The sequence below is a fragment of the Magallana gigas genome, chromosome 8 (assembly GCF_963853765.1).
Source record: "Magallana gigas chromosome 8, xbMagGiga1.1, whole genome shotgun sequence".
Lineage (NCBI taxonomy): Eukaryota > Metazoa > Mollusca > Bivalvia > Ostreida > Ostreidae > Magallana > Magallana gigas.
This window is the reverse complement of record NC_088860.1, coordinates 48364571-48390185: the sequence shown is the minus strand read 5'-3', so window position 1 is coordinate 48390185 and position 25615 is coordinate 48364571. Positions and strand designations below refer to the sequence as shown.

The window sequence follows — 25615 nt, the reverse complement described above, 5'->3', positions numbered from 1 at the left end:
ATACATTAACGGAAAAGTATAAATGAATATTTAAGGAATGAATTCAATATTTATTTGTTTTATACGATATAAAATGGTTTGGGACAGTTTACGCTTTATAAACCGCGAAGCGGTTTATAAAAAAGCGTAAACTGTTTCAAACCATTTTATATCGTATAAAACTAATAAATATTGAATTCATTGCTTATAATTTAATTTTTTTACTCTTCATTATAGATAAAAACGGTCATTTGACCTTTAAAATGACGTAAAATTGTACAAAATTCAAACGTAACGTCAGGCGTATTGATACGTTTTTGACGTTAGTCTTACTATGACGTAGGCAACATTCTTTATACGATATAAAATAATTTTTTTAGCCAATCAGAAAGCGCGTTACAACCAGAATTAAATTATTTTGTTTTAAATTATTATTAGTAGAATGCTACTTATATAGTCTTATTTTCATTTTGTTAAAAGTATGCATCGTATAAAGAAGCCACCTCGGTTTTGTATAAAATATCGTATATCTTAAATCTGAGTACCTAAATAAATCACTTAATTGCAAGGGCATACACTTACCTGATCCCGACAAAATTTTAAATGTGAATTTGAAATATGCTATGTAACTTAAAAACTTCTACGATCCTTGTAAAATCTTACAAATTAATTATTTTTTAATGAAATTAACCCTGTAACCTTCAAAATTATTCAACATATGCATTATAAATTACGGTTTCTACTAACAAATATTCTTATCTTAAAAAGTTCGCACCGTTTTTCAGAATCTACGATATAACATCAAGTTATTTCATAATTCAGTTGTGAATTTTGACATGATTATGCCCTTGCAATATTGAATTTTTTAAATGACCTCAAAACCACAATTACATCTGCTTGTACCATGTGACTGCCATATCACGTGACCACTATGAACATAAAATATTGTACTGTTATATATATATTTTAGAAATATATTGCATTTGAGTGACTGTTATTGATTTTAAAAAGGACATGCCAGTTTAACTAAAGTATACGTGTTTTCATCACAAAAATTTGCCCATATTTTTATTGACCGCCTTAACTGTACTGCGCCCTATTTCTTGATTTTGTTGGAAAGAACGTTTGATGCTTTACCACTTTTGTTATATATGTTTTAACAAAATATCAACTAATAAAGAGGTACAGATCAAAAAATATGAAAATTTTGATTAAAAATTGGTACCCAATTTTCGTGCCTAACCGAGCTCCAAGAAATGGCGCCACTGACGTAAAACAACATAATAGTGCACAACTTCAAACTATAGACTACTTATCCTGAAAATTTCATAGTCATATCTCTGATAGTTTTTGAGATAAACTCTGCACAAAATAGGTCGTAACAAAATAGAAAATCGGCCGTAACTCGGTACCGGAAGTGACGATTTCAAAATTTCAAAAAAGGCTAAAATTATGAACTCTGGCAATCATCTGTGAAAAAATGTTTGAAATCGGTCAAATAGTTTCTGAGAAATCGCGTGCACAAAATTTGTGGAAAAAAATAATAAGAAGAAACAGTACGAAAACAATAAGGTCTTCCGTTGGAATATGTGTACTTATATAAACCCGTAAAATTGCGAAAACGTTCAATTCTGTATAACTTTTGCATAACGCCACAATGATCATAGCACGCGCTTATCGCGTGTCGCATGGGTAATTGTAAACTTAAAATATCGGTAATTTTAACAGTTCTGAACGAGTTGTCTGTTTCAAAACTTAAATATAAGTAAGAAATATCAATGTAAAAAAGTCACCAGGACATGCAATCGGGTGTTACGTAATCAAATCTACTAAGAAGCCCTTCGGGCTTTACAGGATTTGATCACGTGATTTCACCAAATATTACATTAGTAATCAGGTCATTTGATCACGTCATTTCACCAAAGATTACATTAGTAACATTAAATACAATTATATTTGTAGTTTTACAATACATATTCATGCTGAGTTTATTCCATAAGGGCAGTATTTCTAAAATTTTAATGTATACATGTAGATTTCTTTCTGCATCTTATTTGCAAAAAGAGCTTAAAATCGTCAGAGCTCACATTAATTTTTTTTAAATAGTATTTTGTAAGCAACATTCTGAAAAGAATTCTGTACTGAAGCCACTGTACTGAGGTATCAGCACTTGTTTTAAAACATTCTTTGAAGAACTCTTTAAATAAAACATTAATTTCTAGTTCCATGGATAATTCACTTTTCCATTTCTGAATGGAATTTGGTATAACATCTTTACTATGAATAAGATTACACACAATTTTCGAAAATTTTCAAACAATAAAACATACTCAAAGTAAAATGGAATGTTTAGATAGTGATCTTTTTTAACATCAGATCTTTTTATACACTGATATCTAACGAAACTAGATTCTGCATTAATGACACTGTTGTATAGCATTGTACATATATTAGACAGCTTAAAATATTGTACAAAATCACGCTGTTTCAAACTTTGACCATATTCATTTAGAAAGTTACCTATAATTGTAATACCATGTTTATAACCATTGTAAATAAAATTTGATGCGGGATACAACGTACGGCGAACCGGTAGTCAGACTTTCTGCGCTAAAAAAGATCAACTATTACAAGGTTTATGGTAATATGAAATCAATATGTTACCTTTATAACAAACATTTGTACAGTTTGTACAGAGAGAGAGAGAGAGAGAGAGAGAGAGAGAGAGAGAGAGAGAGAGAGTGTGTGTGAGAGAGTGAGTTTGCATTGATTTTGAATTAAAAGTTACAAATAGTTTACCCAGAAATCGATTTCTCAATTCTCAATAAGTTCACAAGCAATCCTAATTAATTTTCAATGTATGTATGTTTGTATTATGTATAGTTTTTTAGATAAACTTAGAGCGGTCAATTTGATCTTTTATCCATCAATGTCTTATTTTACACCAGATCAATTGACAAAGAATCTAAAACACATATCTAACAACTGATTGATTGAAGTAAAAAGTTTTCAAAGGAGATGATGTTTACATTTTTATATAATAGCACTGTACGCAGCCCTTCTTGACAACTTCCAGTGCACGGTAGCGAGATTGGGAACAATGACTGACATACACACGTGTACATGTATAAATACACTCACTTCCTAAGATCTGAATGGCCCGTAATAGATTATATAAAAGCTACTGTACACAGTCCTTCTTGACAATTTTCTGTGCACGGTAGCGAGGCTGGAAACAATGAGGTAACAGAGACATATGTTCTTGTATATACACACATGTCCTAAGATCTGAATGCTTGGTACTGCTAATCAATAATGCAATATATTGTTTTACATGTGTAGCAACCCTGAATACCCCCCACCCCCAGTTTTTCAAGTAAGGAAAACAGAATTTGAAAATTTTAATTCAACAGTTCTAAGAACTTTAAACAGCATTTGGCACAGTGATATGAACTAAAACTTAATTGCTCTCTCATATTTTTCATTTTTCAAATAAAATTTAAAAAACAAATGTATGATTTTTTTCTAATTTTAAACAGGAAACACTGTTTTTAGATCATGCTTTTGTGTACTACCCGTTACCGGCATTTGTATACGATACATTCATTAATCATATATTAACTGTATCATTGCTTTATATGTACATGTATGAAAACAATTGTATACAATAATGCATATAGATACAGAACTGGAGAATTCACACTGTGAAAAGTTAAAAGTGCCAAAGAACGGAACTAATCCTACCTTCCGAAAATATCAACTCTCTTTCTCTCTATGCATCAATAAACAAAGCAAACATGTCAAAATATATGTGATCATTTCGATCGGTGTGTGATTATTTTGATGTGCTAATTATGTAGTGTTATTATGCGCTTTAACTCGGGCATGTTACATGGCCCCTCCACTTGTTTTTTTTTTTTTTACAAAACACGGTAATTTGTTCAAATACAAGTAATGAGATATATAAGCGGTCTATCGATATTCAAGTCTAACTTGATTTGTGTCAATGTTGAGTCAGATGTTTAGATAAAATCTAGTCTCCCCAAGCTTCAATGTAGATATATAGGGTTAAATTCTAGATATATAGTATTTCACAAAGACAAAATAACAGATAAACACGTTCGGCCTCTGTCATAGGCGCTTCAAGCTTACAGCGATCAGAGGTACACGGAAACACGGCGCTTTGATTTACTAGAATGTAAAATGCGTGGACCCCAAAATCATTACTTTTAAAAGAGTATAAATATTGTTTATGTTTTCCGGGGGGGGGGGGTTGGGGGGTTGAGCAATATCTAATATTTATGCAAATGTAAGAAATTAGATTTGTCCATGGAGGGTGCAAGGGGGGGGGGGGGTGTCAAGATTCCCCGTAAATCTGCAGACGGGTAATACGGGTAGTCGAATTCTATGTTTTGTTATAGGTGATCAAGTTTTTTTATGTTTAATTCAAAAGTGTCAATTTTTTTTAGGACTTTTCGTTTCTAAATTATTATTAAGGTAGTACAAAACAGTATCCGAAAAACAATCGCTTCGGAAGTCCTTGCGCAAGTCAAACCTTTACGAGATACAAATAAATGACGTACGTCACGTTCTATGTGTCTTATTATGACGTCACGTCGTGCAAAAACTGTTTAAAAAATACTTGATCACAAAGTGGTGGAGGGGGGTTTAAACTTCTTTTTAAAAATATCTAGTGGTGGAATTGTTTTGGTATTTACATAATATTATCTACATATTCCAACAATTCATATGATAGTTTTTCGTGGAATTTGAATGATAGGAATTTTAAAAAAAAACGGTATTTAGTTTGGCTCCATAATAGGGCCTTCTTGCATATTGACTTTAATAGGACTGATTTTATTGGTACAAAAATTTATCAAAAACAATAATTATCATTATTTTAAAGTTTAACGTGTCTTAATCTCTTTGTTAAAAGATATTTGCCAAAAAAAATATTTTGACAATTTTTTTTAAATCAAGTATTCTGATGAGCCTACGTTAGCCTTTTTTTAACAGGGTGTCGGAAGCCATAGTTGTGACCTAGATTACGAGAAAACTAATGGTGGAATTTTTTTAAAACTTTGTATACGTATACAGTTCAATATGATTAACATTTGGTGCAATTTTAAAAAAAATGAATTATGGGGAAAATTTACGCTATCTGTTTTGTACTACCTTAAACCTAATGCTAACTACATAAATATAATAAAATCCGACAGTGTCTTTTTTTTTTTTAAATAAGGCTCAATTTCTCCCTCACTTATAAAACTACATATAAAGTTGACATTTTCATTTAAGGAAAATGTTATCAATAAGTTTATTAATTTTTTATTCTTTATTATAATTCACAATACATTATTTAATACAATTTCACACCTTTTAAGCTCTAGCGGGAGTACGAACAATGGTGTCAGTACTTCTCTGAGTGTATCAGTACTGTCTAAGCTTGTCAGTACGTTTTCAAGTTCCTCAGTACTGTCAGTAAAAACGTCAGAACGTTTCTAATTTCATCAGTAATGTTATTACATTTTGAGTAAATGTATCAGTTTATCAGTAAAAAATGGGAATGTCAGTACTTTTATGACTTAGTAGTGTAATATGCTATGTTGCACTAATACCTTGTACAACTAATGCTGTATTATCATATTCATCCGTTTGAATTAGTTGTGAAAGTAAGGCTCTTTCTGTATGTTGTTGTTCGTCATCATGTCTTTTCCGGAATTGAATACCTAGATGTTGAAGAAAGCATAATAATTGCATTTACTAAATTTGTTTTTGTTTCCTCTACTCTCTGCACTTATTTCATTGTTTACAATTTTTTAACGTTATCCTTAAGTGAAAAGTATATTTTATTTATTTAATTTAACTACTGCTAGGATAAATTGTTCCGAAGGTTGAGGGTTAAATAGCAGACAAAAAAACACCAAAAACCATTTGATTTATAAATAGAAAAAAAATGTATTTTGAAATAAGGCGGTCTTTATTTTTTGAAATGTCTTCCTCACTATCAAACATAGTTTGTATTAATAGGGTAATGTTTTTTACATCCCAAGAAAACGTCTTACGTAGTTCACGCTTAATTACGTCTTCTGATCTAATTAAGGCATTAATGATGTATATAACAAAGGAACGTTTAAGTAGACTTAAAAATTGATTTATAACAAATTTATTTTTAAAAAGTGATGACTTCCGTAATCACAAAAAGAAATGAAAAAAAAAAACACTCGTCGATTGCTTTGTTAAATGATAGATACTTACTTTTTCCACAAAATCATTATTTTGTAGATCTGAATGATTGTTTTGATGATACTTTGAACATTAATCATTGAAATTTCATAAACATATCAAAATCCTTACTGAGATCGAAAACATGCAACAAGGGAAATAAAAATACAAAGGGAGATCATTCAAACTTCTTGCTTTAGCTATACAATCTCTATTCTTTACGCTTAGGGACAAGCATACTGATATTCTCCTCCTTGATAAAGGGCTTTAAATGGTAAGTAATATGAACATTTTAGAGATTTCTAAACATTCATTAATAAAAAAAAAACCTTTGATTCTCTTTAATTCGAGTGTGTGTGTAAGCAATATTGTCAATATATTATATAATTTAGCGAATGGAACATAAAATCTTTCATTAAAAAATAAATGAATTCATGAACATGTAGAATATTCGTCAAAACATGATTTCCTGAAAATATAATTACAGACTTTGGGTGCTATTTATTATGTATGAAAAAAGCTCCATTTTCCCCCCAAAATTTTCTATTTTAGCAACGGTCCTAACTTTTACAAACCCGATCACAATGATCGTCTTATTATCAAAACCTTGTTTGGATACGGATTACATGAAAAATAAGTAAAGTAAAGAAAATTCATCTCTTACCTCTCCTATAAATGATACACGCAATACAGAAAGAGATAGAGATAAGTACTCCGGAAAGTATTGGTATCATAATCATTTCATCATTGTTGGCAAATTCATTATTTTCAAGTGTTTTGTTTGCATTCATAGAAGCAATCTCCATCTGTATTGTTTTCGTAGTTTCTGGAGGTTGAGTTGTTGTGTCAATACTGTTTAAAACAAAAAAAAACGGTTTTTCTACATTAAAGAAAACTTTGATAATGAATATTGGAACATTATTGTACTTTAGGTCTTATAACCTTTAAATCTCCTGAATGATTTTGTTTTAAGAAATTAACATTTTTTGCACTTCGAAGCAAGATTTAACAATGTATACCTAAATTAGCACTATCTTCAAATTGTTATTTGTAATTTGTAATATAATTCTTTACTTTTTATTTAAGAGACACTATATAATACCGTTTAATTTATCTACAGAAATGAACAAAATTTCCCTTTTTTTAGCTTGTGGCATTACAAAAGTAAATTGGTTCAAAGTGTAATATTTAAACTTTTTATAAAATCCCAACGACAGTATATTTATTTTTGTAAACATTTATTAATTAAAATGACCTATTTTCACTATATATCAGTTCTTTGGAGCGTCATTGATACACACTGATGCTATTCACTTATTAAAGAACGGAAATATCCTTAACAATGTTTTAAAATATCAAATTTTTTCAGTAATTTTTTTGTTTGATACATTTAATTAATCAAACACACATGCGTTGATAACGCAGAAAGGGAGAATTAATTATTTTTGAACTGTTTCTTGATATTGATCTATTGTATGACATGTTGTGATAACAAACAGTGGACAAATTCAAAATCCCAAAAGAAATTACAACATAGGAGCATAGCAAATCCGGACCTCTTAAAAAATGAGGTAGGATCAGGTTCAAAGGTCAAAATCTAAACTATTTTGAATCTACACTATATCAGTTATAGTTTTTGATCACATTCTCTATCATTTAAGTTCTTGTAAGATGTTAAAGACATTATTATGAATATTTTTAAATAAAACTTTTAAATATTTCTGGGGACTCAAAATTGTCGACGGCTCACAGTTTGAAAAACTTGTAAAGATTTCTCTGTTTTAATATCGCCTACAAATTGTGTTGCTAAAAAGAATCGACTTGTTTTAAATTCACAGTCTTGTTTCAATTTTCAATACTTCAAAAAGTAAGGCACTGGTAAAACTTATGTTGATAATTCATTAAAAGTTCAAAATTGTCTCATATAATTTTTGTTTGTTAAGTGCTGGCAAAACAAAGTGCTTAAACAATCTTAAATTTACAATCTTTCAAAAATTCAATGTTAAAGTTTGGATATAACAGGCTATTCAAGTTTTATTTTCTAAAAACATCATACCCAATTTGTTTTACTGTTTCCTAATTACAGTCAGTTCAGGCATATCTTTAACAACATACACCATAGCATAGCATTGACATCTCTTACAATAGCAGTGGAATCTTATACCATTGCATTGGAATCTCACACCATATCATACAATCTCATAGATTTTCATTCGTCATATCATACCATAGCATACAATATGATTTAAACTCGGTTTTAAATGCTTTTATCCATACTAAATGTTCACATTGAAGATTAGTTGTTAACTTTGGCTTTTTAACATTTTACTTAAAAATATTCGAAACTCTTTTGTATATGGAGGCTTTCTTGTTAAAACTTCATAGCATACCACAGCATAGTATACCATATATATATCACTCAGTCCTTCATTTTAATTTCTCATAGCATAGCATACAAATCTCATATCATTGCATTTAAATCGCATAGCATATCATTAAAATCGCATAGCATAAAATTGTAAAAGATATGCATGAAACGACCGTATCCTCCTCTACCTTTGAAGGGAACCGGACCCTATATTTGAACAAACCTGAATATTATAGATTATGTAGTTAGTTAAAGAGTTGTGAAAAAAATTAAACTTAAAAATAAGATGTTTCCAAAAGTTTTTAAAAGTTAAGCTCTAATACTTAATACTTTCCAAAGTTTCTTACCCTTTACAAGATGGTTCGGCAAGGAAACAACCATTTCCAATTGATGTACAACTCGGATCTATAAGAGAGAAACAAATGGCTGAGTTTTCGTTTAGATTTCTTTGTAAAAACAAATTTATTGTAGACTTTCAATGTTTTTGTCGTGTAAAATATGAGAGAGAATGGTAATAAGAAAAGGACCTCGTGTACATAATTTACTACTGTTGTTATCAATTGTTTTGAATACTTGTCATAAGATCCATGTCATTTCAGTTTAGTAAAACTCTCTGTTTAAAGCCAGATAATCTGAAGCTTCTGACCCCTTTCATTCAAGAGTATATTTTTTTTTAGGTATGTCATTCTTCAATGTTGTTGCATAAAGAAATTTTTAAGATGTATATCATTGAAATATGATGACAAAACAATTACAAAGAAATAGTGGGGTCAGTTTTCATACCTCTGAGTTATGACCTATTTAATTTGATCTTTTTGTACCTAAAATGCAATTTCAGTCTAATTGGGATTTGTTGTCAGTATTCTTAATTAAGAAAACTAATTTCATTAAATATTGTATTCAATTATGCACAATAGCTATCTATAGACTGAATAGAAAGATTACAAGAACATTTCGTACGAAGCTGCATAATGTTTGAGGGACTTACATTTTAAATAGACATTTTTATGATAGTTATAATTTGATTTGAAATGATTTTTTTTTAATATCAAAAATTTTATTCGATTAATCCAGTTTGCTTTGGTAGGTATTCAGTTATATATGAAACATGGAGGTCAGTGATATCAAGTTTTATATAAAGGGCTTCAAAGGTTAAAATTCTCGCAAGATTTGGCTAAAGAAATTTTGTCATTTTCTAAGTATTCGGAAGAAATATTTGCCAAATTTCTATAACTCTCTTGATATTCAATCTTGTATATGTCACACTGAACCTGAAGAATATGTTATATTTATATGAATATTTATATTTATATCATGTCATATTTTATTTATATTTATATGAATACATAGAGCAGAGGATGCTCACTTCTCCTAGGCACCTGATCATACCTCTATCTTTTAAGAGGTCCGCTTTGCTTTGAATTTGTATTTTGTTTTATGGATTTTACAGATGGTTGACAGTGTGTTATTGTCATTTTTCATTGCTAACCAATCAAATGTTGAAAATGTGTGTAATAAATAAAGAATGATAAAAAGAAAAGTATATTGAAAATTCATAACATTTTTTTGTTTTTGTCATTTTCGTCTAAAAAAACCTTTCCGCACGAAAAAAATAGTTCCTATCAAGAAACTTTGTGTTTTTATCTCACTTGAGCTGAAAATTTTCTCAAGAACTATTAATCCAGGAAAACTAAAACTTGTTTGGAAGCATCCTCAGGTAGTGTAGATTCAAAGATGGGAAAATCGTGACCCCCGGGCTGAGTGTGGTGCCAGAATCGGGGGTCATTTTTTTTTTTTTTTGGATATATAGCGTAAATCTTTAAAGGTCTTCTTCTCGAAAAATTAATCAGCCAGGAAAGCTGAAACTTGTGTGGAAGCATTCTCAGGTAGTCTAGATTCAAAATTGTCAAAATCATGATACCTGGGGGTAGAGTGGGGCAACAATGGAGGGTCAAAGTTTTACATAAGAATATATAGAGTAAATCTTTAAAAATCTTCTTCTCAAAAACTAATCAGCCAGGAAAGCTGACACTTGTGTAGAAGCATCCTCAGGTTGTGTAGATTCAAAGTTGTTAAAACATTACCCCTGGGGATAGGGTTGGGCCACAATGGAGGGTCAAAGTTTTACATAAGAATATATAGAGTAAATCTTTAACTATCTTCTTCTCAGAAACTAATCAGCCAGGAAAGATGTGGAAGCATCTTAAGGTAGTGTAGATAAAAAGTTGTGAAATATTGACAACCCCGGGAGTAGGGTTGAGCCACAATGGGAGGGGTCAAAGTTTTACATAGGAATATGTAAAGTAAATCTTTATAAGTCTTCTTCACAGATACTAATCAGCCAGATGATTCTTTATAATTGTTAAGACTTTGGCCCTAAGACAATTCTTCAGCCTCACAAGAAGGTTCAGAGTTTTATGTAGGTTTATATCCCATAACAATTGTTAAGGATCTTTTTTAGAACTGCAAAACTCAACATGTGATATGAGTATTAAAATCATCCTATTAGAAAAGGGACTAATGATTATAAACATAAGAATATTCAGGGGGGGGGGGTTATTCATACAGGATCTACATTGGATATTGTCCAGACAGTTTGTATTATGACTCCATTAAGCTGATTTTATCATACATATTGTTCCTCAGGTGAGCGATGTAGCCCATGGGCCTCTTGTTTGAATTCAAATGGTTTTTTACGAAGGTTGTGTAATTATAAAATAGTAATCTTTCTGTGATGAAAAAATTTAAAAGAATCGTATTCATTTTAAGTAAAATGATTATAAACGCAAATCAAAACCTGAGGGGGTAAGATACCTGAAGCCGTTTCTTGGACTGACATTGTCTTCTTCTAAAGTTTTTATCATTTTGATATGAATTCGCTGTGTCGCCTTGGCGTCAAAATTCAATATGTTTGCGTAGCGTGGGTTATGTATTTTATTGTTTAAATGGCTTGGTTAATTTTGTATGTCAACTTGATCACAAGTAAAACTTGCATAAAGGTTATTCACAATACATCAATGAAATTGTAAAATCATTTGTTAGAGATTATTCAATGATCTATTCAATGTCTAGGCCACTCTTCACTAATATCCGGTACATAAAAAAAGAAAAACAGATATGAACTGTGTCGATAATTTCCGAGCAACCCTGGTAATTATCTTAAAAAAGAAAATAACAGTCGTCTGCCTATTTTATATGTAAAGTTACATATTTACTTTTTAAACAACATTTAATTTAATTTTAGTGCTACAGTTTTATAAACAGTGATACATGTTACCTTGGGGTTTTATTTTAAGCGAAAAGCAAAAACGCAATACCTTGATACCATTGTGTGAAAGATTTATAAAGTATCTGTATTATAGATCTCAGAACAAAATTAGAAACACGTCAACTGATTGTCTGTTACGTAAAAATCAACATTTGTCATGATATTATTTTCAATTCATGCTGTTAAACCCTATATGCTTTTGATTATTTTGTTTGTTTGGGTTTTTTTCTTATCTGTGCAGGCATGCTATCGTTTGCTATATTTTAAATTGTCAAATTGCAAAATCATCCTTCATCACTAAATCTATTTTCGAGCAAAATCTTTGTGTTGAAACATTGATTTTGGAAACTCACGTTTTATATGTAATGCTTAATCAAAACAATAAAGTATTTCTCATTAATAGTATTTTGCTGCATGTATCAAAGGATTTTGGACCAAATAGAAGCGCTTTTATCTAAACAAGCCAGTTAATTTTAAATTACACAGCGTTACCATCTGTATGAATCTTTCAGCCATTAAAGATGGCTTAAAGGTGACTTAAAGAAGTTTGGACATTAAGGACCTATAAGCTCAGCTTACAGGTGACTTAAAGGTGGCTTAAAGATTGTATCTCCTTTAAGCCACCTTTAAGCCACCTTTAAGGACTTGCTTAAAGATTGTTTTTCGCCCTGTGTACTTTTAAGAGTTTTGAGACGTACACGCCGAAGTTTCCATCGCCCGACATTAAGTTTTCCTCCAAGAATAAAAACCAGCAAACAACTGATTTCAACTTAAAGGCGTCATATCAATTTATGGTAGACCCATGTTTTTGTGTATTTTTTTGCGCTTGACAGTCATAAATCGTTGAAAAATTGATGTTTTCCAAAAGAAAAGGAAGAATATGCCACCAGTAAAAGAAGAAGTTTTCAAATTTGGTTGTTCCTAGAAATATTTTTTTTCATAAGAATAATTAAAAATGTGGTTGTTTTTTTTTTATCATATATTTCAAAACGGATTCTCAAAAGACAGTGTACTATAATCTTATCAATTTTCGAGAATTTTGACAATTTCAAAATTTAAATCACTTTTGTGTACAAAAGTTGGTGCTTAACAAATGATAATGAAATCACAAATATTGCTATTGGGTTATTTTTTATGTTAAATACATTACTCCTTGTGACTTACATTTAAACAAATCATATGATGGAAAGGAAGAAGTGTGACATTCGGATCCGGATTGGAAACTACTGCAGCTGTATGAATATATCGTCGAGTCATCTGTTCTTAGATACAAACAATAACCTGAAATGAAATCATACAATGATCATTCAAAAAAGAAAAATGCAATGATATTACAATGAGCACGCAGCATTAAGAATGTTTGTCATGGAATTAAAATGTTGACATTCTGCAATTAAGGAGAGTAGTTTTTGTACATCTAAATGGTATTAGTTATGTTTCTATTTAGAACCGGGTTCAAGTTTGCTTGTGTTACCTCTGTTATCTTGTAATGATAATTATAAAAGATCTATATAAAGATAATAATTTGTTTTTAACATTTTTTGTTTTAAAACCATGTTTACACAAACTTAGCAATATTAAATTTTCATATCATTTTTTTGTTTACACATAAAAGCAGTCATAAGTTTTGATGTCACTATGCTTCAAAAGGAAGCGTGCGGGTTTTCTTTATTAAATTTATTAAATTTATTACGTTACTGACAGCGAATTCAAGACTTGTAATTAGAGATAAACATGTACCTTAAAATTTGGATGGTTCTTTAATACACCAATTACAATCTTTAAAAATACTTATATAATGTTTTGTAGGCAGCCATATCAACAAAGTAGTGTATTTAAGTTTTTGTTCTTTAAAATGATATATTTACATTATCCAGTGTCTTTGTCTGTGATAACACTACGTATCGATTTTGTACTATATAACCCATAATACAAATGACGCCAAATTGAGGCGCCGGCGGGGTTTACATATTTATATCTAAAGATTAAATCGCACGATGGCCTAAAATTATATAAATATAAGTAATAAGGACTTCTTTGAATATTATGAGGTGATAATAATAATGATCAAATCTATCATTAAGCCCTTCGGGCTTTATTGGATTTTATCACGCCCCGACCAAAATTATCACCTCATAATACTCAAAGAATGATTCATTATTCCTTATTTAAAAAATGAAAAGAAACACAATACCACTTATTTATGTGTGTATATAGTTTACTTTTATTACTTCTTTGAATATCCTGTTTAGAGTAGCTCTCTCTCTCTCTCTCTTTCTCTCTTTCTCTCTCTCTCTCTCTCTCTCTCTCTCTCTCTCCTGCGTGAACAAAGTGTTGGGTTGAACTAGACGTGCATACTAGCTCCACAGTAACGAACAACTACTCATAACATGACAAGCCACCCATTACAATCTAGCAGCTTTATCGTTTAGTGGCAAATAATGTGTACCTTCCTGTATCCATATGAAACGAGCTCTATGACAAAACTCCAGTAGCTGGGTGAACTTTTCGTTTGGGAAACACAAGTATCCATTATCCTTGGTACAGTTGATGGCAGACGACCTCTCGTTCCACTCTGTCTGATTTCTGGGACAGACTTCTGTTGAGTATACTGGAAACTTGTAGCCATCCAGCTTTTTCTGGAATAAATATATGTCCTTTATATTTACTATTTATATACTAAATGTTACCTAATATTTTACACTATAATAAGTACGTAGCATTAACTTCATATATTAACAGATTAACCTTTATATCACTTGTGTACATGACATTCTATGTGCTAAAGGTGTATTTATTCAAAAACAATTTTTTCCTTTTTGAAGTAATAAATTAAAGGGGCATGGTCACGATTTTGGTCAAAATTTGATTCCCCGATTTTAATGTTTATAATGCTTCAGGAAGGCATATTTATTTGGCAACTAAAATTTAAGTGTCATTTGTTGAGTTATAAGCGAGTTACAGAGCTTACAATTCTTTGCTATGTAAACAAAGCTTTTGTTTACATTTCGAACGTTGAAGTGAAAACTCCAGTTTTACACCGAAAATGAATGTGGTAAACGTTAGCATCTGTTTATTTATGCTTACTATGAATAAGAAGTAGAAAAATAAGCTATATTGAACTAATGTAAACAAAAACAGGGCACGAGCTTTGTTTACATGTAAAATAATCGCGAGCCCTGTATCTTACTTATAACTTCACTACTGACTCTCCAATTTCATTTGGTCATTGGAAATGTATTCCTAAAGCATTGGAATTCCGAAATAATAAAAACAGAAAAATAGAATTTGACTAAAATTGTGACCATGCCCCTTTAATCAAAAGTGACCTTTAAATTTTATACACGTAAATGATTATGCTTTTCATTCCACCTCTTTGAAAAAAAAATGCTGCATTATGTTTTATAACTTAATTCAAAATGGATGATACCTATAACATATTTTAGCGGCCCCTTGTTCAAGGTATAATATGGTCATTTTTCGTATGGACTACTTCTTTCAAGGCTCATACAGCAAGCAGCTTTCTGGGGAGTGTGCAGTCTGTTTACATACGAACGGAAAACACGTGGGTTTGACGGTATACCGGTTGGAGCTAGATATTTTGAGAAAATTACGTATCGTGTGCCATTTTTTGGTGTCAGATAATGAGATAGGGAACACATAACATTCCCTCCGAATATTTTGTAAAGAGAAATACAAAACTTATTCTTAAAATTGTTTCCCTCTAAATGTTGTATAGTAAAAGCAATTACCGATGTGATACCTTTTAATGCGATGACTTAAAGAAAATCGATCATGATTTTGATAATTTTAAGCAAAATAAGGAAGAAATTGTCACATCTTGTTTTCTTATAATATATAACTAGCGTTGTCAAGATTGTATCATTGATATTTTATGATTTTTGACCCACCGACGGTGAATTTCGAACTGGCTTGATTAAGGATAAGGTGGAATAACACCCCAGGAAAAAGTCATTCAAATTTACAGGAAATTTTTTGATAATAAAAGATATAATGATAATAAACTGTAAAAATGTCAAATAAGCAAAAAATTTGCAGATAGGGGATAAAAATGAATATCTAAAACAATATTCCAGTAAGTAACCACAAAAGGTTCTGCTGGATTCGAACTCGGGATGTACGGATCACAAGTCCGACACTTTATCCACTCGACTATGGAGTTAGTTATATGTTTCAGTCCATGAAATCCTTTTAATAAAACATAATGTCGTTTCAATCAGCGGTCAGCCATTGTGTGAGTATGTGTTATTCCACCTAAAGTTCAACGTCATTAGTAAAATTTGTCCTTATCACAAAACAAATTTATAAAATAAATTATAAAGACATAACATTGGATATTTTTACTACAATTTGAAAATAGGTTCAAACAAAAATAGGCTTATGGCAAAACGGAGGAACTTCGGACTATTTTTTTTTTTAATTTGTTTTCCACTAAAACATTTTTGGCAGTTCTAAAATAATAAAAGTTAAATTCTTATTATAAAGTCTATATAATTTTGCATATTTTCTGTTGGTTTTATCTCACTCATTTTTTATAAATATCGTATGGCACGAACGCAATGCAAAAATATGGATAAAATGATTGAAAAAAAGTTAGAGACACAATATCTAAAAATAATTGTCCTCATATAAATTTTATTCCAGCAGAATATGTTAAAGCAATTTGAGCTGCAATTTTTATGCTGAATTTTTTTTTTACGAAAAATGTTCTTTTCTACTAAAATGACAAAAATATCATGGTTTTTAAAGTTCTGTAAGACATATTTTTATTTGAAAAGCCGGAAAGAAGCCTTAAATGAAGCGAAGTTGAATTATTGTCGTCCTGTACAAAAATTGATCTGCTATATATTCCTTAGAAGAGAAATATTTATTCTGACGAAAATTAATGATTCTTTCAAACCCCTTTTATCATAAGAGTTTAATTTACATGCAGACTTACCATACTAGCAGGTTTTTGCAGTAAAATAAAATTCTAAGAAATACAGCTCATATTGCTTTAAATATAATCAGTATAATACTATATATTTTTAGTTATATCCTCTTTGAGATTTTTGTTTAATTGAATTTTTAAAAAAAAACTTCACTTGGTATTTGAAAACTAATACTAGTGGAAGAAAATTCTGACAAGTATTCTTCAAAATTGTTTCTAAAAACTTTATACTTTGTATCTATTTAGCTACACTGTTATTCATAAATTGTTTTTACATTCTTTAATGAGTTAAGTCATTTGTTACATTTTCACAATTAAGAAAATTTCAATCGTGGTGTAAAATTTGAGGGATTTTCCTTGAATTTTCAAAAATATTCATTTGTCATTAACAAAAAGAGTAGGTAACTAACCTTCTATTTTGAAAATGCAAAATAACACTACAAGTAAAGGTCATCAATAGATTGTTTTTCTCAATATCAGCAGTATTATTTTTTTCAATCTGAGAAAATGACATCGTTAATGCCTGTGTTACATTTTAGCTGGTGGTCGGGCGAACAAATTTTCCTCGTATCGTCGTATGCAATCGATCGTCCATCAGCCGATTTGTCAAAATTGTCCAAAAGACCAGTCAACCCTCGGTGGATTTTCTTTCGTCAATCGGTGTTTCACGCCGAAATTTAAGAAAAATCCAAATGCCTATTATTAATTCAATCGACCGACGACAGACATTAAATCTCTCTGCTGATGATGGGACGTTGATCGAGAGTTGCTTGACTGACTACTTAACGACTGTTTCATCTCAATGGAATTGGGCATCGACGCAGAAAAACAATTAGAACTTGGCAAGACGGACACAAAATTGGTCGTCCGCTGAAGAAAGGTTTATATCGGCCAAGACTGATGAGTTGCAGACTGTCGCCAGAACAACTCAATATTTGTGTCAAACATCATCCGTTGGTCGTTTTTGAAAATTTTACTAGGTTTAAGGAAATTTGACAAGTCTCGTTTACATATCACATGAAATTATTTCATCGCAAAAATCTCACTTATTGAGGAAAAACTTAAAAGTAAATGACAGTTAATGAAATGTATAGTCATGTCTATCTACAACACTTATTATACTAACATATTCCTGTGTCCCTGTCTCTGATAACACTCAATTAAATTTGTAACATGTCGTCCAATACATTTCACCAATAAGGCAAATGGCGTAATGCTGGGGCGCATAATTATACAAAATAAAAATAACGTAAAAATATCAATATTGTATTCAATTATATAACTTATAAGAATTCATTGTTTGAAAAAAAAATTTAATTAGGGACATGGCTTGATCAGATTTCTCACAGAAGTATGAAAATAAAGCCTTTATGGGTTTGCTCACTCCCGACCAAAATTATCACCTCATAATACTCAACGAATGATTCTAAGGTTATTCCTTAATTATGTATGATTTTGAATGTTTACTTTTTCCTTCATTCCCGTGTAAATTGTTATGTAGTATGGTTATATTTTCTCTGTTGTAAATAACAATCAAAGATATATTCAAACTTTTTAATATCAAACACGCATATAATACCAAAATGGATATCTCGTGACATGCGTGATATAAACAAGTAACATTATAAAAGGTTAAGAAGGATCTATGGCCATCTTAAACAGTTGAGTATCAAAATGTAAACATTTCTTGAACTGGCTGGATTCAGCCCAAAGCTGACAAAAACTGCTATCAAAAGATAAACAAGAGGCCAGGGGATCACATCACTCACCTGAGCAACAGCAGCCATAATTCTGATCAAATCAGCATTGCAATATATAATTCAAAATGACTTGACAATTTAGTAGAAGAGATCTTGCTCAAAAAGTTTTAAAATCTTCCTATTTTTCCACATATTTTTATGTTAATACCAGACTACTTTTGGGTTTTTCTCAGTATTTGAAAGACGATCATTCTCTATTCCTACATGTATTTAATCTCCACCCCTTTAGTGGCCCCATCTTTCTTCGGGAAACCGTGATTTGATCAAACTTGTGCTCTCACACAAGTTTCAGCTTTTTGGGCTGAATGCTTTTTCAGATGATTGTTAAAAGTTTTTCTCTAATATATATTCCTATCTAAAAATTCGAACCCCCCCCCCCTACATAAGTTACAGTTTTCTTTGCCAACTGATTTTAAGAATAAGCTTTTAAAATATTTTTCTTCTTTTAATCTTAAGTTAAAATTCACCCCTTCCCATTGTGGCCCTACCCTACCCACCCTACACCCGGGGATCTTGATTTGAAGCAACTTGATTATACACTACATGAGGTTGCTTCTACATAGGTCCCAGCTTTTTTGACATAATGGTTTTTGAGAAGATTTTCCAAGATTTTCTCTTGGAAATATAAATCTGAGTAAAAATTCATCCCCATACATTGTGGCCCCATCCTTTTTTTTTAACAACATAACTTCAATCTACTCTACCTGAGAATGTTTCCAAACCAGTTTCAGGGGGGGGGGGGGGGGGTCGGGGATTTTTTCGCCAAATGGATTTTTATTTTTAAACATTTTCTCTATAAAAGCCTTTGTAAAATTTTAATCTATTATTGTAGTACCATATCTACACTATCTGAGAACGCTTCCCAAAAGTTTCTGCTTTTCGGGTCAAACAGTTTTTTATAAGAAGATTTTTAAACATGTTTCTATATATTCCTGTGGAAATATTCATCCCCCTGATGTGGCCCGATCCTTCCCTCAGGGATTATGATTTGAACAAACTTTAATCTAAACTACATGAGGTTGTTTCTCTATAAATTTTTGCCCGATGTGGTCCAACCACATTCCCGGTAATATGATTTGAACAAACTTTTATGTACAATACACGAGGATGTTTTCAAACAAGTTTCAGCTTTCCTGGTCAAAAGGTTTTTATGAGGAAGATTTTTTAACATTTTTTTCTATAGATTCCTGTGTAAAAATTAATCCCCCCGATGTAGCCCCATCCTACCCCTGGGGACCATTTTTGTGAACAAACTTGAATTTACTCTACCTGAGGATATTTCCAAACAAGTTTCAGCTTTTGGCGATATGGTTTATGAGAAGAATTTTTTAAAACATTTTCTCTATATAATTTCAATTATTCATTGTGGTCTAATCCTACCCCCGGGGATAATGATTTAAACAAACTTAAATCTAAACAACATAAGGATGTTCCCAAACAAATTTCAGCTTTTCTGGTCAAAAAGTTCAAGAGAAGAATACTTAAAACATTTTTTGATATAATCCTATGTAAAAATTCATCCTCCAATTGTTGCTACACCCTACCTCCCAGGGCCATGATTTCAACAAACTTGTTTTTACACAACCTGAGGACACTTCCCAAAAATGTCATCTTCATTTCATAGAGGGTATTGTTATTTGAGAAAAAAAAACTTGAATCCCCTTAACCCAATGATTCTTTGTGCCGAGTGGATTGAAATTGGCTCAGTGGTTCTGGAGATGATAAAAATGTGGTAAGGTTACGACAACGACGCCAACGCCAACGACAGTCAAAGAACAAATTTTGATCAGGCGAGCTCAAAAGGAATATGATGTTTTACTATTATGCATACAAGAACAAAGCAATGCCTTTTTAATCACATAGAACAGCGTAGAAATGCCAAGGTGCATACTTATTTTGAAGATTTGAAATTCTGAAAAAGTATGAAAGAGCTTACTTTGTGTCCTCTCTACAACGATTTGTTGAGATAAAGGATAAAGAATATTGCACAAAACTTAGTCACAAAATTTTGTGCCCTATTTTATTTGTCGGCACCAGATCTACTTTAATTTTAGAACAAAAATAATCCAGTCTATACTTAGAACTCCTTTGTCTATGGAGGCACATCGACGTTATATTTTTATTTTTAAAAATGTCAATTCAAAACAACCTTTTTGTTGTGTGTTGAATGTTTAATGTGACAGACATCTCTTTACTAGACCCAAGTTTATTTTTTCAGTTCTAATTTAAATTACATTTTTGCTGGAAATAGGGTAGAAGTCCAAACAATTAATTGTATAGAATAAAAAATAAACATATATTTTTCAATGAAAATATAACTTCAATGTACCTCAAAAGACGGGAAAATATATCTCATCCCAACTGAGACCAATTTAATAAAAGAATAGGGCACTCTATATTTAGACAAATTTACAACTTAAATAAGCAAGCTTTGACCTTTTTTTCACAATTTGTTGTAGAGTTGACAACAATGACCACCTTTCCATTATTTATTTTTTTGCTTCAGATTTTTAAATCTTGAATTTAAATCTGAAGCTGTGCAGTTTTAAGTGATTAAAAAGACATTGCTTTTCTTGTGGTGTTATTGGCAAGCATAACGAATTGTAAAATCACGTGAATAAGAGACAAGTTAACAAAAATATGACAAGTTGACACAATTATCTGACAAGATAACATTAAGATCTGACAAGTTAATTAACGACTCATATTTTTTCAGTATTATTTCATCTGACTTGTCGGCATATATGATTTCAACAAAAATACAAAATCATCTGATAAATCGATTTTTTGATTGTTGATGTTGATTTGTCAAATCTTTATATCAGAAAAATATGATACTGGTAAGATGGCAGAAATTATGCATGTACACTTTTTTATTTAAATTTGTTTGACACGTTGATAAGTAACAAGTCGACATTACTTATATAGTATATCGACGACATAAAGATTGGAAAATTGCATGATGGCAGAAATATGCCACCATAAACCCATCACATATAATAATATATTCTTTATGATTGTTTTATCTTGTGAGTTTAAAATTACTAAAATTACAAAATCTATTTTTGTCAATTTGGCCATAATTCACATCATCCGAAGTTCACAAAATGTTATATTTCGTCAATTAAAATGAAAAATATTTACTTGATTATTCGAACAATAGCAAGGTATGTCCCACGAGACAACAACTATTTCCCTGGGCTTTGTCTCGAGAGTAATCGTAAATTAGATTCCAAATACACCCCTGCGAATGTGTTCGGAATGTTTTCTTTATCGTTGCTAAGTATGTAATAAATCCAATTGTGCTCGAATGAAAGTTCATGAGACTTCACCGAGATTTGTTCAGTTCCTGTGAAATTTCGAGCGGAAGTATAAGTGTTCTGATAATATTCTCAAAATACGTAAGTACTGGTCAATTTTCATATTATATCCTACTTTGATTTATGTAAAAACATCAAAATATTTTAAGATGTATGTCTTATTTCACCATCTATAGCGGTTATTTAAATTTAGCGATGATATTCAGAACAGAGTTACCGTTCGTGTTCAATAGGAGTCACGTGAGCAACCTCATGTGTAAATTTATCAGCGATACGTCATATGCACAACAAGTGATGACGTATCGCTTTTGTTCATTGGTTAAGCTGTATTAGAGGTGTGTGCGAGGGGAATGAATGACAGTGGGGAGCTAGGCAACCATTGTTATTATGTTTTATTTGTTCAAATAAACTTGTATATATATAATATGTGGTTGTTCACTGTGACGTATGTTTCCATAAACCACGTGTAGAGTGGTTGAAAATATAAACATTGGGTTGCAAAATAAAATCATAGCCATGTTTGATGCTTGTGGTGTGCAATACTATGTTTTTAAAAAAATAATAGGTGAATGTTTTGCATAAAAACTTAGTATATTGAGCCATTTTCAAGGAACATTCTGCATAAAATACTATAGTCTCTTTCACTATTGATGTTATTACTAGGTCAGGCGCGGATCGAAAATTAATTCCTAGGGGGGATCTCTACTACGCATGTTAATTGTTGCAACAGCAGAAAAAAAAACTATTTTTTGTATTGTCACATTTATTTCTAGAACACATTTTATCCACCAATTAATGAAAATAAAGTGTAAAATCAATATACTTCTAGAATTTATATTTGACAATAAGTACCTAGATTCTATAAAATAAACACGAGGCACGATTTTTACTGCGAAACTGAAAGGGTCAAATAAAACCACGTGTTCTAAAATTTGAATGACAATAACATTCGCAGGGGTGAAAAAGTCGGAAACCATTCAACTGTACAATGTATGTGCTGCTGCGTGTTTTAATTTTATCACCTGCAACGACGCAGGATTATGGACTACAATGTTAGCTTTTTAAGAAACTAATAAAGTCAGCCAGCGGCATTTAAATTTTAGGGTAAACGTGACTACACAATCTATTCAAATACTAGATAAATAGTTTTCAGAACAACAACTACATGCGGGTGCACATCTAGTTTGCAGCCTTATTTTTATGGCTATACATGTAGGTGAGGTAAGCGTGTAGCGGTGTACATGCAATGTATGAATGCAGACCTTCTTATTACTTAAAGTTGTAATTTTGTAGACACAGCTCTCTAGCTTATTTTCATGGTCTGGTGGCAAACTACTTCCAATATATTTACTTTTCAATCTCACTAAGAGAGTTGGGAAGAAATACGCGGACTCCGGACAGTGGCTGCAGACGACTCCCAGCTTCGTGGATAAAATGAAAATCACGTACAGTTTCAAGGACACGTAAATTCGTGGCCAATGACCCTATCAATACAAACTGTTAATAGATATTGCACTTCAATGAACACTTCATTTCGTGGATCAACTTAATAACGAAATCCACGAAAATTGCTGTTCAACGAATATTGATGAAAACACAGTAACTTAATATAGTCAGCCCGCGGGCTGACTAATAACCAGGGGACATGTGCACGCTATTACATAAAAGTATCAAGCCAAACATACTAATGCACCTTTATCATTAGTCTTTGTTGAGTTTTCTGAACACTTTACGTAAAGAAAATGTTTATACTTACACACTCATATAGAGGGAGACAAAAGGACAGGAATGTTCCTAGTAAAACAGACAACAATCTTATGTGTCCATAAAGCGCCATGGTGTGCGTTTTACCACATACGCATTTACTCCAAAAACATAACCTTAGTGCGACTTTTCTGGAACCAGTAAGGCCATCTAAATCAACAAACGGCACTGAATTACTGAATTACTTAGGAAAAACCACTTTCGGTTCCGAACCTCTTTACCCCGGCCCTTTATTTGCGCATTTCAAACAAAAATTAGTAAATTTCCTATGTAGATGATGTATTTCAAACTTTTATTCAATCTGTACAGTAACATAAATCGATTTTTTTTTTATTTGCTGCAACAATGAAACTGTAATTAGAAAGGAGCTAGTGGGGAACTACTTCTTGTTCTCAAATGGGCAGGGTAGAATAAAATATGTGACCCAGTTTGCACGGTGTAGTGTCATTTAGTATGCACGGTGTAATGTCATTTAGTATGTGTATTTTCACGATTTAGCTTAAGCACAAATTTTCTTATTTAAATATTTTTTTGATAATAACAATGATTTATCTTTTCACCTATTATGTTTAATTTTGATATTCTTAATAGATTGAATGAAAAATTGTAATTATATTTCAAATTATGTTTGTCTAAAGGTGACCTGACCTTTAGATTATTAAACTGGTAGGGGAAGTCTCTGGACACTTATACTGATTTCCCCTACACATATCTACCAGAAAAATATTTTGCTGTTACATGTATTAGCTATATTTATGTACAAATCTAAATATTATGCGTATAGTTGAAAATTTAATTGTAAATGAATGCCATTGTGAAAAATATAACTATAAAGGTGACCAGACCTTTAAATTATAAAACTGGTAGGGGGATTCTTTGGACACTGGATAATAAAGTTGGGATAGAAACAGGTGTATAAAACTTCTAGCTTATAAACGCTTCTGTGTAGTCACTCAAGTTAAATTGATTATGACCTAAACACTACTGTTATCATTACGTTTAGTTTACGTTGATGAAATTAAGTTTTAGCGTTCAATTTTAAACGATGGCAATTTAATAAAATAAAAGGAGGTGGATATTTTTTATTCATTCAATAAATTAATGATTTGGTTTCTGATATAGCCCATTGTTTTTAATTAAAAAGATATCGTTTTCAAAGTAAGTAATTTCCTGCATACATATTCACAAAGAAAAGCAGATCAAAATTGGTAAAACAGTTGACTGGTAAGCATGTCCTATGTTGATCAAATGAATTTCACAAGTTTTCCTTTGTGTGTAAATTGTTGAACTTCGTATGCATATCACCTTGATTGGTTTTTTCCATACTTTAGTTTAAACAATATTGATTTAGTTATTAGCATCATACATATTATAATAACAGTACATAGGAGATTGAGAAACACGCCAAAAGGCTTATTTTAATCTCGCTCTCATAATACTTTGACCTGGTTCCAAAAATAATGTACTTTGCAAAAATGAATTTCGAAAAATGCGTATTTTTGAAGCACCATTTCACATTTTTCAATTATAAAGATCAGTTGGAATTTTTCCTCCATGGAGTACTGTACCAAGAATTGTACAGAGATTCCGAAGTAAATGCGCAAAAGGCGGGAAAGAGTATACTTGATATGAACCTGAACATGTCCAGCAATGCATGTGTCTTTAACTAATTAACAATTTTTAATTGTCAATGAGTCCATGACTACCGTAAAGTAAATTGAGACATGCCATCGGATTAAAAGAAGAATTTGGTAGCTTTACTTAAATGTTATTAAATCAATATATTCAAATATATAATTTTAGTTAATTTGAAAACAACTTTTCCTCACGACACATGTTTTATTCTTGGTTGTCATTCATAAATAAAACACTTACGGACATTAAGGGACATTTTCTTTGATTTGCAATATGTAAGGTTTGGTTTTTGGGGTGTTTTTTATTTATTTATTTATTTTTTTTTGGTTTTTTGTAGTTGTTTTT

General features: G+C 31.1%; 1 protein-coding gene across 1 annotated transcript in view; it reads right to left on the bottom strand.

Moving 5' to 3' along the window:
• LOC117690194 (uncharacterized) overlaps positions 1 to 23881 on the bottom strand; it is a 44993-nt gene extending 21112 nt beyond the window's left edge. Inside the window, exons 1-6 of the mRNA XM_066070102.1 lie at positions 23628 to 23881; positions 14290 to 14479; positions 13005 to 13121; positions 8920 to 8977; positions 6869 to 7056; positions 5598 to 5708 (exon numbers count right to left, since the gene is read on the bottom strand). Of these exons, the coding sequence (XP_065926174.1) occupies positions 5598 to 5708; positions 6869 to 7056; positions 8920 to 8977; positions 13005 to 13121; positions 14290 to 14479; positions 23628 to 23708 (745 nt within the window). The 5' untranslated portion in view covers positions 23709 to 23881. The remainder of the gene's footprint in view (positions 1 to 5597; positions 5709 to 6868; positions 7057 to 8919; positions 8978 to 13004; positions 13122 to 14289; positions 14480 to 23627) is intronic.
• Positions 23882 to 25615: the final 1734 nt, after the last annotated feature.